The sequence below is a fragment of the Chrysemys picta genome, chromosome 7 (genome assembly GCF_011386835.1).
Source record: "Chrysemys picta bellii isolate R12L10 chromosome 7, ASM1138683v2, whole genome shotgun sequence".
Classification (NCBI taxonomy): domain Eukaryota; kingdom Metazoa; phylum Chordata; order Testudines; family Emydidae; genus Chrysemys; species Chrysemys picta.
The window spans coordinates 27,762,175-27,774,872 of NC_088797.1; the positions used below are offsets into that span (position 1 = coordinate 27,762,175).

The 12,698-nt window shown below is 38.4% G+C and overlaps 1 protein-coding gene across 13 annotated transcripts in view; it reads right to left on the reverse strand.

Annotated features, from left to right (window-relative positions):
- The window catches only part of CACNA1D (calcium voltage-gated channel subunit alpha1 D), a 392,778-nt gene that overhangs the window by 130,052 nt on the left and 250,028 nt on the right, over positions 1 to 12,698 (reverse strand). For 12 of the 13 annotated variants that reach the window (XM_065551032.1, XM_065551031.1, XM_065551034.1 and 9 more), the window contains 2 exons: positions 8,745 to 8,832; positions 7,895 to 7,921 (listed from right to left, as the gene is read on the reverse strand). In XM_065551032.1, the coding sequence (XP_065407104.1) occupies positions 7,895 to 7,921; positions 8,745 to 8,832 (115 nt within the window). The remainder of the gene's footprint in view (positions 1 to 7,894; positions 7,922 to 8,744; positions 8,833 to 12,698) is intronic. The other variant, XM_065551033.1, reaches the window with a different exon arrangement.

The window sequence follows — 12,698 nt, forward strand, 5'->3', positions numbered from 1 at the left end:
TGAGACTAACAGAAGTACTGGGAGCATAAGCTTTCGTGGGTAAGAACCTCACTTCTTCAGATGTAAGTAAGTTGCATCTGAAGAAGTGAGGTTCTTACCCACGAAAGCTTATGCTCCCAGTACTTCTGTTAGTCTCAAAGGTGCCACAGGACCCTCTGTTGCTTTTTACTCTTTAGTGCCTCAGTTCTCTATTTATGAAATGGGAATAAAAGTACTTTACCTCACAAGAGTGTTGTGTGGATAGACAAATACATGAAAGATTGTGAGGCACTCAGATACTACAGTAACGAGGGCCTTATAAGATAGATAGATAGATAGATAGATAGATAGATAGATAGATAGATAGATAGATAGATAAAACCAAAACCACAGGAGTGGATTTGGATAATAAATCTTAATATTAAGACAATGTTAGGGTGACCCAGATGAGATGAAAAAAATATCAGGACACCGGGGGCAACGTTCCATGCCAACGTTCTGATCCAAACCCCACTGGACTCAGTGGAAAGACTCCTATGACTGCAATGGGATCTGGCGCTAGTTTCAAAGTGGAAAGAGTTTGGATTTAAGGGTGTGGGTACAGCCCTTCTCCAATATATTGTAATGCACTTTACAACTTAAGTTCATAAGCTGATGCTATTTCTGACCCTAAACTTTTCTATTTTTTTTTTTGTTTACACTCTATAATATTTAAATAAATTGCTACAAATAATTAGATAAAAAGTCTTAGTACCTCTGCTGCCCTGAGTCAGCAGGTACCATACCTAGTATATATAAAATTAGAAATGTTCTAATCTGCCTCAGGTGGTAGATCCAATATGTAATGGTGTCTTCATAAAAATAAATGAACTTGGCAAAATAAACAGTCAAGCAGTGTGTGAGGTTCTTTCACTCACCTTAAACTCATGCTTGTGATTATGGAAAATAGCAATTGCTCGGTTACTGTTATGGAAAAATTTCATCACTTATAGAGTATAATAATCATATGAAGAAAAAGCTCTGCATTGAACTAACTTGACAGTGTGTTCAAGAACACTCTTGTCCTGCCAACTATGTGCTTAGTCATCATCAGTATATTCTCTGACTGGATATGCAAAAAACAGTATTTTTTACTCTTAGGGCAAAATTCTGCATTGCTGAAGTCAATGAAAATACGATAAGGCCCCAAGAGCTTGATCACTCATAACAGTTGGGGGGACTCATGGTCATCTCCAAGCACCTGATTTATGAAGTCAATGGAAAGACTCCTATTTGACTTCAATGGTCATTGGATCAGGCTCTAAATCCTTAAACAGTGAAAGTTTTGTAAAGAAGTGACAACAGTTCTTTTCAAATTTTTCAGTGTTTATGGATTTATAGCCTGATCCAGAGACCACCGACAGAAACAGTACAGCTAAACCCAGGAAACCTTCTGAAAATGTAGCCCAAGGGGTGTGCAATTTTAGGCCCATATGTAAGGGTTGTCAGGCTTTAGTGTGAATCAAGCTTACAGTTATAAAACAAAACAAAGTCTCATTTGAGGGGTACAGCACATATTTTCTTCCCTTCCTAAAATATTCACAATTGCGCACACACAGACAAAAGGGGGGGAGGGAGGCATCAAAGTCTGATGTCCCACTGTGATGCATCTTCAGAAAAATCTGTGGAAATTTGAACTTGAAAATAATTGAGATCATTTTCATTCAAGATCTTCCTATTTTTCAGGGGAAGCATTGAAATTTTAAATTTTAAACATTATAGTCTGATAAAGATAAATTTTTGTAGTGAAGAATTAAATGTAAGGAGTTTTTTTATTTGACGTGAACCCCATTTTGCACAAATTTGTAATAAAGTGTAACATTGCTGTTCTAAAATTATCAAGGCATTTTCCCCAAAATGTTTGTCACAGTGTAGGGCCAATTCTGAAGAAGTATTTAAATCAGAAGGGACACTCATTGTTAATATAAGGTACCACAGCTGGCCAAATAATTCTTTACGTTCATTCTCATCTAAATAATTTAGCTTTTTTTCTGTTCACATTTATGAACAAGTCGTGACATTGACAAATTTGTTGGTAATTTTATTTTAGTCATTTATTTTCAAATGGTCCTTGGGCCCCAATCCTATAATTGAATCCACACAGGTGGATGCTCTAAAGTCAGTGCAGGTGTCTGCATTGCATAGATCCGATTGTAAAATTTGAGTCTTATTTTGGTTAATAGATACCAATAATAACGCTTCTCTACACTTGACTATTTACTCAGATTTGCTAATAAAGTTGTGCAAAATTATTAACCTTTTTTTTACATTTCCAGATGGTTTTGCATCAGCAACATCCTGCATTACATGAAATTTTGCAAAATTAAAACCATATGCACAATATTCATTCATGGGAGCTCTGGGTGCCCACCATCTGCGTCAGGTCACAAAGGTGTAAAGTTGGGTGCCCATAATTAGAGAACATTTCTGAAAACATGGGCTTTAGATTTTGTGCATGTATCCAAGACTGTAGGCAGTTCTGAAACTTAAAAACCTACCATCCATAAAATATAGTACTAAATAATAAAATAAACCAACGAACAGTCCAAATAAGCCAGTGAGAGTACAGTCAAGTACACCCACTAATGACAACCCCCCCTTCAAACTATTCCTCCACCCCTCAAACCTCACATCGCTGAAAGTCAGAGAGAAAAGCTGTGCTTCTCAGCATGCCCTGAAGGTCAACAGATTTCAGGCTACTGTATTTTGAACTGCTGGGGAAGTAAATTCCAAAGTTGTCAGCCTTTCACAACAGAACATCTTGCAAGAAGCTCCTTTCCATTCGAAACATGAGTACTTCTGCTTAAGTGTTTCCACTGACTACAACTGTGGTAGTTTTGTACAGTGAGAGTCTGTCCAGAAACTGGGTTCCAAACCATGTAGGGCTTTTATAGTGGAACCCCCAAACCTTAAATTCCACCTGGAAGCTGGTAGGCAGATAGTGCAGGTCATAGATACAATAATGTAAGATAGTTTTGATATAAATATCCACCTACTAAGTAGGCAGCTGCATTATACATCTAGCTAGGATTTTATACTACACCCATTATCACGGCATCTGAGCACATTATGAATTTACCGAAAGATGCACATGAAGAGCTGCCTCTCTTTGGCTTCCTTTCTTGTCTTATTATGGGTAGGCTAGGTTGGACAAGTGAGTTTTGCATTTTGATCTGAAGGCAATGAAGTCTGGTCAACCTGATGTCTTCTGGAAGTGACTTCCAGATTAGGGAGCCAGTTGCTGAGAAAACTCTTGAGTTTATGATTCTTGAGACTATTTGTGCCACTGTTCCAAAAGAACACAGCTGTTGTGGGAGGTCATTGTGACAGTGTACCCCATAAGGCTTTATGGGGGGAGTTGCTTATAAATGTATGTATGACATAACTGGAATATGTTTTGTGCTGCCTGTGCCATGTAATATATCTCTGTAAAGGTTATGATCTACTATATCTATTCATCCTATTTGTACATATATATAATTTTCTACTTGAGGTTAAGAATATGGGCTGTATACTTGCTTGGTTTCTAAGTAAGCTTTGTGAGGCATTTAGTCAGCTTCTTTAGGAAGGAATTCACCAGGTTAAGTACCTAATCAGGAAACACTTGGGGAACAATGCATCTTGGAATGCTCCAATCCACATAAGAAGTCTTCCTGGAGACATGCAAGATACCATGTGGACAATGGCTTCGGCCTGTAAAGACTAAGTCATGCAGGGACATGTGACTTGCCCAGGTAACTCCAGAACTCCATCTTGGAGCTGGACTTTGCATAGGAGGGAGGAGGGGGGTCTCCACCCGCAAGAGAGAGTCTATTTAAACCCGTGGGAGACCCCTCCATTTGGTCTTCAGCTGGCTAAGGAAGGAGCCTCTCCACCCCTCCCCCCCCAGGATACTTGAAGGGAACTGAAACAAAGGACAGTAACTACAGGGGTTGTGAGTGATTGCTGGACGCAGGCTAAAAGGAGATTAGCCTGTAAAAGGGAGCATTCTGGAACTGGTGAGGAACTTTCTGTATTTAGTTTGATTAGACATAGATTTGCGCATTTTATTTTATTTTACTTGGTGGCTTACTTTGTTCTGTCTGTTACTACTTGGAACCACTTAAATCCTACTGTCTGTATTTAATAAAATCACTTTTTATTTAGTAATTTACTCAGAGTATGTATTAATACCTGGGGGAGCAAACAGCTGTGCATATCTCTCTATCAGTGTTATAGAGGGCGAACAATTTATGAGTTTGCCCTGCATAAGCTTTATGCTGGGTAAAACGGATTTATCTGGGTTTAGACCCCACTGGGAGTTGGGCATCTGAGTGCCAAAGACCAGCACACTTCTGTGAGCTGTTTTCAGGTAAACTTGCAGCTTTGGGACAGGAGATTCAGACCCTGGGTCTGTGTTGGAGCAGACAGGAGTGTCTGGCTCAGCAAGACAGGGTGCTGGAGTCCTGAGCTGGCAGGGAAAACAGGAGCAGGGGTAGTCTTGGTACATCAGGTGGCAGCTCCTAAGGGGGTTTCTGTGATCCAACCCGTCACAGTCATGATCATGCAGGGAAAGATGTTCCCTGAGAAAACTTAAGCTAGTCTCATGGAGGAGCTAGATGATGACTGAAAACTTGAATTTGACTCAGTACTTACCAGGAAACCAAGGAGAGTTGAACATGGGAGCAATGTGTCATTTGTAGCCTCTGCTATTGAGCAGACAGGCTGCTGTATTTTGAGCTAAATTTAGTTTTTTAGGGATCAGGGATTCCATTCCTAAATACAGAGAATTACAGTAGTCAAGCCTGAAGATCACAAATATGTGGATTACTGGTTTTAGGTCCAAATACATGAATGGGGTGCAGTCTTTTTTCTTGACTTTTTTATGAGAAAAAGGAAATTTTGCAGTCATAGTTATTTGGGTATCCAGAAGCAGTGAGGAGATTAGGAAAACAGCTAGTTTGCAAATGATAAAAGGGCAGAGGTGAACAGTTCTTCAAAGCACTTTCTCTTCTCAACAGCTGTTGAATGCAGCCAGGACCTTGGTGCAAGCTGCATCTGATATGATGGTAATGTAGAGTTGGGTCTGACTGGCACTTTAGTCCATGCTGCCTCACAACTTCCCCTGCAGGTTCATGTAGAAGGAGGAAAGGATGGAAGAGCAGATAGATCCCTATAGGACTCCACAAGTAAGAGCGCTAGAGGTAGAGGAGTTGATGGCCATTATGACTTTCTGGAACATCTGAAGCCCTTTTAGTGTGATCCCAGTAAACCCCCGGCTGAAATTCTAAAGAGGGATAGCAACATTCAATAGTTGGTGATATCAAATGCTGTGCCTAGCTATATAAGTATGAAAGTACAGCCCTGGACTGTGGCCAAGAGGATATCATCCTTCAACTCCATGAGCACTCACTTTGTTCCATGTTTCAGCCTAAAGCCTGTCTCGGAGGCATCCAGGGATACTGGCAGAATCTAGGGAGAGCTGGAGACTGACTGTGATCTACTCAGTAAGCTTTCTTGGGAATGAGCAGTGGTAGAGAGATTGGTTGCATCAGTTAGTGGTTCCTTACATACTGGCTGGATTATGGCAAGCTTTAGGTTTGGTGGGAACTTTCCCTCCTCAAAGGATGTGTTTATAGTGTCATTTAGTAGAGGTCTTAGATGCTCATGGCTCTCTTTCACTAGAATGGATGTAGATCATAGTACAGTGTTGGCTTGCTTTTCCTATAGTGCTTCTAAGATTTTCTGTCATGCAAATGGGCCAAATTCAGAAAGGAGGCATGTTATCAATCTGTTTTGAGTGTATGGTTACTAAGTCTCTGGTGGCATCTCAGAAGCAGATGTTCCCCTCTGAGGAGTAATTTAAAATAGGTTTCACAGGAGCAGATATTGATTTGTGGAATTAACTGGAGACAAATTAACAAAAATACTTCAGCCAGGCATGATTTAGAAGCTGCTAAGGTGGAGGAAGAGAGTCATCTCTTGGCTTTCTTCTCTTTGATTTTGCATTAGTTTCAGCTTCCAAACAGTCTTATGGCTTAGTCCCATGCACAGTCCATTGCAGTTATCTATCCTCAAGATGAAACAAGCATGGGTAGGTGTAACAAGGTGTGCGTACAAAAGAAATGGACACAATTTTCTCAGAAATGCAGATAAAAAAGCACTCTAGGCCGTGCCCACCTGTTCATTATGCATAAGTAATCCTATTTTGAACAAAACTCCAAATTGTAAAGCTGCTTAACAAATGGCGACACCTGACCTTGATCAGGGGTGAGATATAATCCACTCCAGCTCTTCCAGTCGCTTTCCACAACCTATCAATGCTATTTCAGTCTATTTACTGATCCTCAACCACCTAACTCTTAAAAAAGCCACAATCTCATGCATTTGTTCCATTGCACCGCCAGGGTCAGAAGCAATGGAACACAGAACTTGGGATCATTGGCAAACTGAAATCAACTTCTCTTAATTAATCTACCAGTGAACTCACATACACGTTGAACTGTAGGAGTGACAAGATGGAACCGTACCACATCTCACATGAAAAGACCTTCAAAGTGGAAGAGCACCATCTACGACTACCTTTTGGGATCTCTCATTTAAAAAGGAAGAAGGCTACTCAAAGGCAACACCCACCCACTCCTATGGGAGATAACAGACACATCAGAAAGATGTTGTGATCAGCAGTAACAAAGCAGCTGCTAGATCTAGTAGAATAAGCATAGACACAATAGCCAGGTCAACTGCTAAAAGCACAATACATCAGTGTTGTCAGTGCAATTTTTGCTACAGATCCAAGCATGAAACAAGTTTTACCAGGGACAAGGAAATTGGAGGAGTCCATCTTCCAGAATTGCTTTGTTAGAATCTTCTCAATTATCTCTATTGTTCAATGAATGTCTGTGAACAATAGTTAGCCTGTGGATTGTTTGCAACCTGGTTGTTATGAGTATTTGCTATCCATGATTCGTTATATGTGCCACATGACTGGTCACCTAAGTCAGATGGCATTGTTTTTGTTCCATGATTGAGCGACCTGACCTTTATAAACAGAAGGAGTCTCTTTTCTGTTTGCAAATTTGTTTGCTATTTGTAATTTCTCAATACTATTCTATAAAAATGAAAAAAATGATGTACCGTATATACTCGTTCATAAGCTGAATATTTTTGGTAAAAAAGTGACGCATCAAAGAGCGGGGGTCAGCTTATAAATGGGTCTACACCAAAATTTGATGATTTTAAACTCTATATAATCATTGAATTGAATATCTAATACATTGTCGTTTTGTGTACCTGGAGCTTCTGCAGGCATGGAGCCCCTCAGCTCCCCGTGGCCGCAGTTCTCCAGTCCCAGCCAATGGGAGCTGTAGGAAGTGGAGGGAGCTGAGGGGCTCCATGCCTGCAGATGCTCCAAGTAAACAAAACATGCCAACCCGCCAGCGGCTTACCCTGACAGGCCGGGAGCCAAAGTTTTCAAACCCCTGAAATATAGTGTCAGCTTACGAAAGGGTCATACAGTTTTTGCTATTTTTACCTATCTGTTTTGGGGGGTCAGCTTATAAACAAATGGGCTAATGAATGAGTATATACGGTAAATTAAAAGATAAAAATATTCTTGCTTTTACTCATGGCACTTGCTTTCCATGAGCATTCTTGTGAATAAAAACTCACTTGCCCGAATGTTTGAGAAAAGTGAAGAGTTGCAAATACCAGCAAAACAAATTGGTACTTTATTCCAAAGAATGTTCATGAATCCTCTTCAACTGTATTCCTTAATCTCTGTCAGTAATATTTTTCATCCAATCAAATTCTAATACAGAAAATACAGAATCACGTAGTCATGATGTGTAAACCATCGCAAGGGAAAAAGTGATGGAAAAGAGAGGAAAATACTGACCTGAACTTGGATTTTGAGATAGTTTGACTAAAAGAAAAGGAAAACACATTTTTAAGAATATACAGAAACAATAATTTATACAATCCCTTCTCCTCGCAATGCTGTGCTTGGCAATCAAAACAATGGAATTACTCAAAGTTTGTGCATAAAAGTGTTTTCTCAACATAACGCTGCATGAATGCTGAAATACTATTGTCATCTGTTTACCATTATTTTTCTGATATTCTTTACAAACATGGATTTTACATGAGAAAGAAAGGAAATTAAATCTTATCCTCTGGGGACCAATATATATATATAAAGCACAGGTATTTGCAGAGAAACAAATCCTGGATTTTAAATAGCTGTTTCAATGTGCTTTGGGACCCTTCTGGAAGAATGATGTTATGTGAATGAAAGTCATTATCACAATCATTATGTTAGTGCTATATTCATATAGCAATCTAATAATTATCAATTTTTAGCTACTTGTAAAATATGCATACGCCAGATCATGTTTCAATTATTAAAAGACATTAGTCTCTGTTGCATTTCTTAGGTTATGTCTCTTCTTTTCTTCTTGGTGTTTTTGAAGCAGCAAAATTAAAAGCTCTATAATCTTTCTAAATGTAAGGCTCAAATGGCTACTTTGTGAAATATATCTATATTTGTCCTGACTTCAGAATTTTAGATAAAATTGTGGTTAGATTTTACCATGAATGACTAAAAGCCAAAAATATAAGCATCTCACAAAGCTTGAGTATTTCAAAGCAAATATGTTTGAGTAGGCAAAAGAGAAAAAAAATGGCTCTTCTTAATCCTAGGATGTTGGAAACACTTTGACATCTTAATTGGAGCTGTATGTACTCACCACAGACTGCCACAGCATGCTGGGCTCTCTCCTTCTCCGCTGACATTCTCAGTGTTCACAGATTCAGTTTCACTTGTCGGCATGCTTGCTGTCAGGAGATAAAATAAGTGTTAGATTTACAGCCAAAGCCAGCCAGTTACATGTGATTTGCTTTTATATCTTATTAAAAGAACACCTCTACTTGTTTAGGTTTACTAAGAGTTTTATTCAAAAGGCGGAAGAATAGCAGAAGGAAGTCACAGTGTAGTAGACTCTTTACCAGCCCCCCTTTTGTTGGGAAAGATTAATGCACAGGACTCTAGGATGTATTAGAGGATATTTCTGTTGTTTCAACAATTTAACACTTCTATTGAAAACGTATCACAGAGCTCAGTGAAGAGACGTTGCACTCAGAAGATGCTGTATGGAGAAAGGACTATGCCTGACCTAGTTTGTGAGACCTCTTTTGTGTGATGTGTTTCAGTATCATATTTGAGGTTCTTTCAGAGCCATACCAGAAGAAAGGTAATAGTTAAGTCCCAGCTAACATGCCTGGCAATTCCAATAAGTGCAATAAAAGTCCTTTCAAACAGAAGAGAAGAGAAGCCATCACACTCTGATCAATCAGTCAAAGTTGAGCACTCTCTATTTTTATTTTCCAAATTAAAAAAGTAAAACATGAAGGCGAGGAGTTAGGAGGTAATTATATCTGAAAATATGACAAGAGTAGACAGGAAGGAGCACTGGAAATGGTGCAATGGGTAATACAAAGGATAAGGAGGATTGCCCATGATAAAAGGGGATTATAAAATTTGTTACATGCCAGTGATTTACTATACATATGGTGAAATCACTACTGAGTAATTAGCAACCGTGGTTAATGGTTTGTTAGACAAAATCAGCTGATATTGGTCACACTCACTGATCCTCAATTCTACAGAGGCGTAAGGAGATACCCACATGCTGCAAAAGGAGTTAAGGAAGCAGGAATGAGCATAACTATCAGCAGTTCCAGAACTGAACATTAGTTCTTTGGCTGTGCTTGTCAACACGAAAGGAAAACCTTAGCACACAGACTACAAAGGCTTACTCTTTATGAGGTGGGGATGTCATTGTAAGTAGGAAAACAAGAGTGAGGATAGAAGTAGCATAGCATTGAAGTCACTGGGGAGTAGCAAGGGCAACGGCCAATTAGACTTTTGCTTTTAGTATCTTAGCAACTGTTGCTGGGATCATTGTAGGCTGTTTCTGTATCTAAGGTTTTCTTACCAAACTGATAACTAAAAAGTTTTTTTATATCATTGTTTTTTGTAAATTTTTTGTCTTTGTTACTGTTGCTGGAATGATAGTCCTGAAGACTGAAGGGCCACATTTCCATTTACACTTTGGCTCCTTTACACCACTCTGGCGTTATCTAGTATTTATTCTCCACAAGTCAGGTACAGAACAGGCATTATAAGCTTCTCCACACTGACCTGCCAAATTGCATCAAACCTGACCTAGACAGACCACCTCTAGGTGGCAAGGGGTAGTTCAGTTTGCATACCCAGTCATTCCTGGACTTGCTGGTGAGACTGCCAACTCTACGTTAGCCAGATTCTCAGCAAATGTTTGCAACAGCTGAGGATCTGGTGTTACAAATACATCATTACATGAAAGTTCACACCTCCTCAGTGTTGCATTACAAAGATAAGAAACAAGATCTAAAATACTCATGCAATTGTTCAAACAATAGAAGACAGTCCAGTCATTAAACACTGCAAGATAGATTTTTGTTTCACATGGTTCCTTTGTTTAAGATAGTTCTTTTAACATAATATAAGCAGCTTCTTTATACTGAACTTAAATCACTCATGTGCCTAGTTGGCACATGTGCATAATTTACGATATAATGTTTTTCTATATAAATGAGACAAAACATTAAAAAAAATCAACAATTAATACCGTAAGTCTTGTATGAAAATTATAGTTAAAGTTGCAAAAGAGTTCAAAAGGGATTATTTTAATATTCAACAATAAGTCATTGGCAGTCACGATTTCCTACTTAGGATGCTGTCTCATGTCTACAGTTTAAAGAGTTGCCAAGTTTTCTTCCTCTCTTAAGTCCTGAAATATTATGCCATATGATTTTGCAAGCAGAAAAATCAACATTTTAGCCATTGCGAAAGAAGAAAAAATATAGTTTATCTTTTATAACATAAATTGGTATTATTGAACTAAACATGAAACAAAACTTCAGTTGTTTTGAACAACTGGAAAACCACCAAACTTTCCATATAAAGGGTAATGAAACATTAAAATATTTTGGAAAGAAGTCTGAATCTTTAACACACAGCTTGGGTTATTGTATGAATGAAAAAGTAAACCTCAGGACTTCCACTGATGAATTAATATAGGGGTTTGGTGAGACTATTCTGTAGCTGAGCACAGACATATGTATAGTCATTTGTTGAAAAAGCTTGTCATTTATGAAGATCAACTTCAAACTATAAACGCACAAAAGATGAGCTCTGTATACCATCCAAACAACTTTGTTTTGCACTATTCATATTACTCCCAAGAGCAATATTTTATTTTATTTCTATCCGTTATAATAATCTCTTCATGTTAAAATAAGGGAGGGGAAATAAAAAACCACTATGTTTAAAATTACGTTAAGATGAATTATTGTGTAAGATACAGAAAGTATTTTAAACTGGGAAAATATTAGTTTACTATAATTATCAGTGCTTTTTTTAAAAAAAAAATTAAGACATCAAGTGCCCTCAGGCCCCAGTTCAAGAAAGCACTTAAGTATATATTTAAGTCCATTCCTGTTCAGCACAGCACTAAATCAGTTGTTTACATGCGGTTCCTGAATAAGAATGCTTTCAATGTGCATCAAGGCCTAAATGTCACCATATAATTGTACCTGTGTTTCTTTAAGATACTGGAAAAGCAGAAGTACTCTACTGTACTAGGGGTTGTGATAGTTGCTATGGTGACTAGTGGGTTGCTGGATTTTTTTTCTTCTGTGTAGTAGAATAAGCAGTTATATTTAAACTACCCAATTCAGAGGATACATTAATTCTCCTTTTCTTAGACAACTTCCCTGTTCACAATTCTTCTGAGAATTTTTGCATGGATACATTTTTCTCCACATTTGTTCAGAACCCCTTCCACTTCCCTCCCACAACTCTTTTATGAATAATGTTAAGCCTGATCCCGCACAATTGACATCAATGAGAATTATGCGCCTTATTTCAATGGGAGGAAGATAGGCTTCCTGGGACAAAGTTTCCTCTCAGATGCGCCAGTGGAGTTATTCTGTATTTACACTGGTGTAACAGAGCAGAATATGACCCTCTGTCTTCTGTTGGAGTTCTGCAGCCTTTTTACTTGCCAAAACTGGGAATGGCTTCTTTGTAGATGGGGGGGGGGAGGGGAAGAGATTTACCAAGTGCCTGATTTGATCTTGCAACTCTTATTCACTTGAGTAATCAGTGAGATCAGGACTCAATTCATAGAAATAAATGCATACTTCAGCACTACCTTATTTCCCTCTCACATACACCAGTGCAAATCAGGAATGACTCCAGTGAGATCAGTGGAGCTGCAATGGTATAAAACAGATGTCAAGCAGAAGGGGAATTAGGCCCACTGTTTCCAAGCTGTAGTATCCATACATCCGACAAAAATGGGACGTTCAGGTCTTGTGGCACAGATCTATTGATTGTCCTCCAGTTAGAAAACACGAAATGGAAGCTTTCTGCTACTATCCTGTTTCTTATAAAGTGTCACTCACTGATAGGGTGTATTTATTTATTTTAAATAAATATCAGATTGTTTATAAAACAGGGAAAAGCATAAAAATAATATAATTTTAAGACAAGCCTAGAGTTCAATCCTAGCGAGATTCTATTACCGGTCAATACACAGTCAGAAATTTCACCCCACTTTTCCTGAATTTAGCTGCTTTAAGAAAAATAAAGGTTC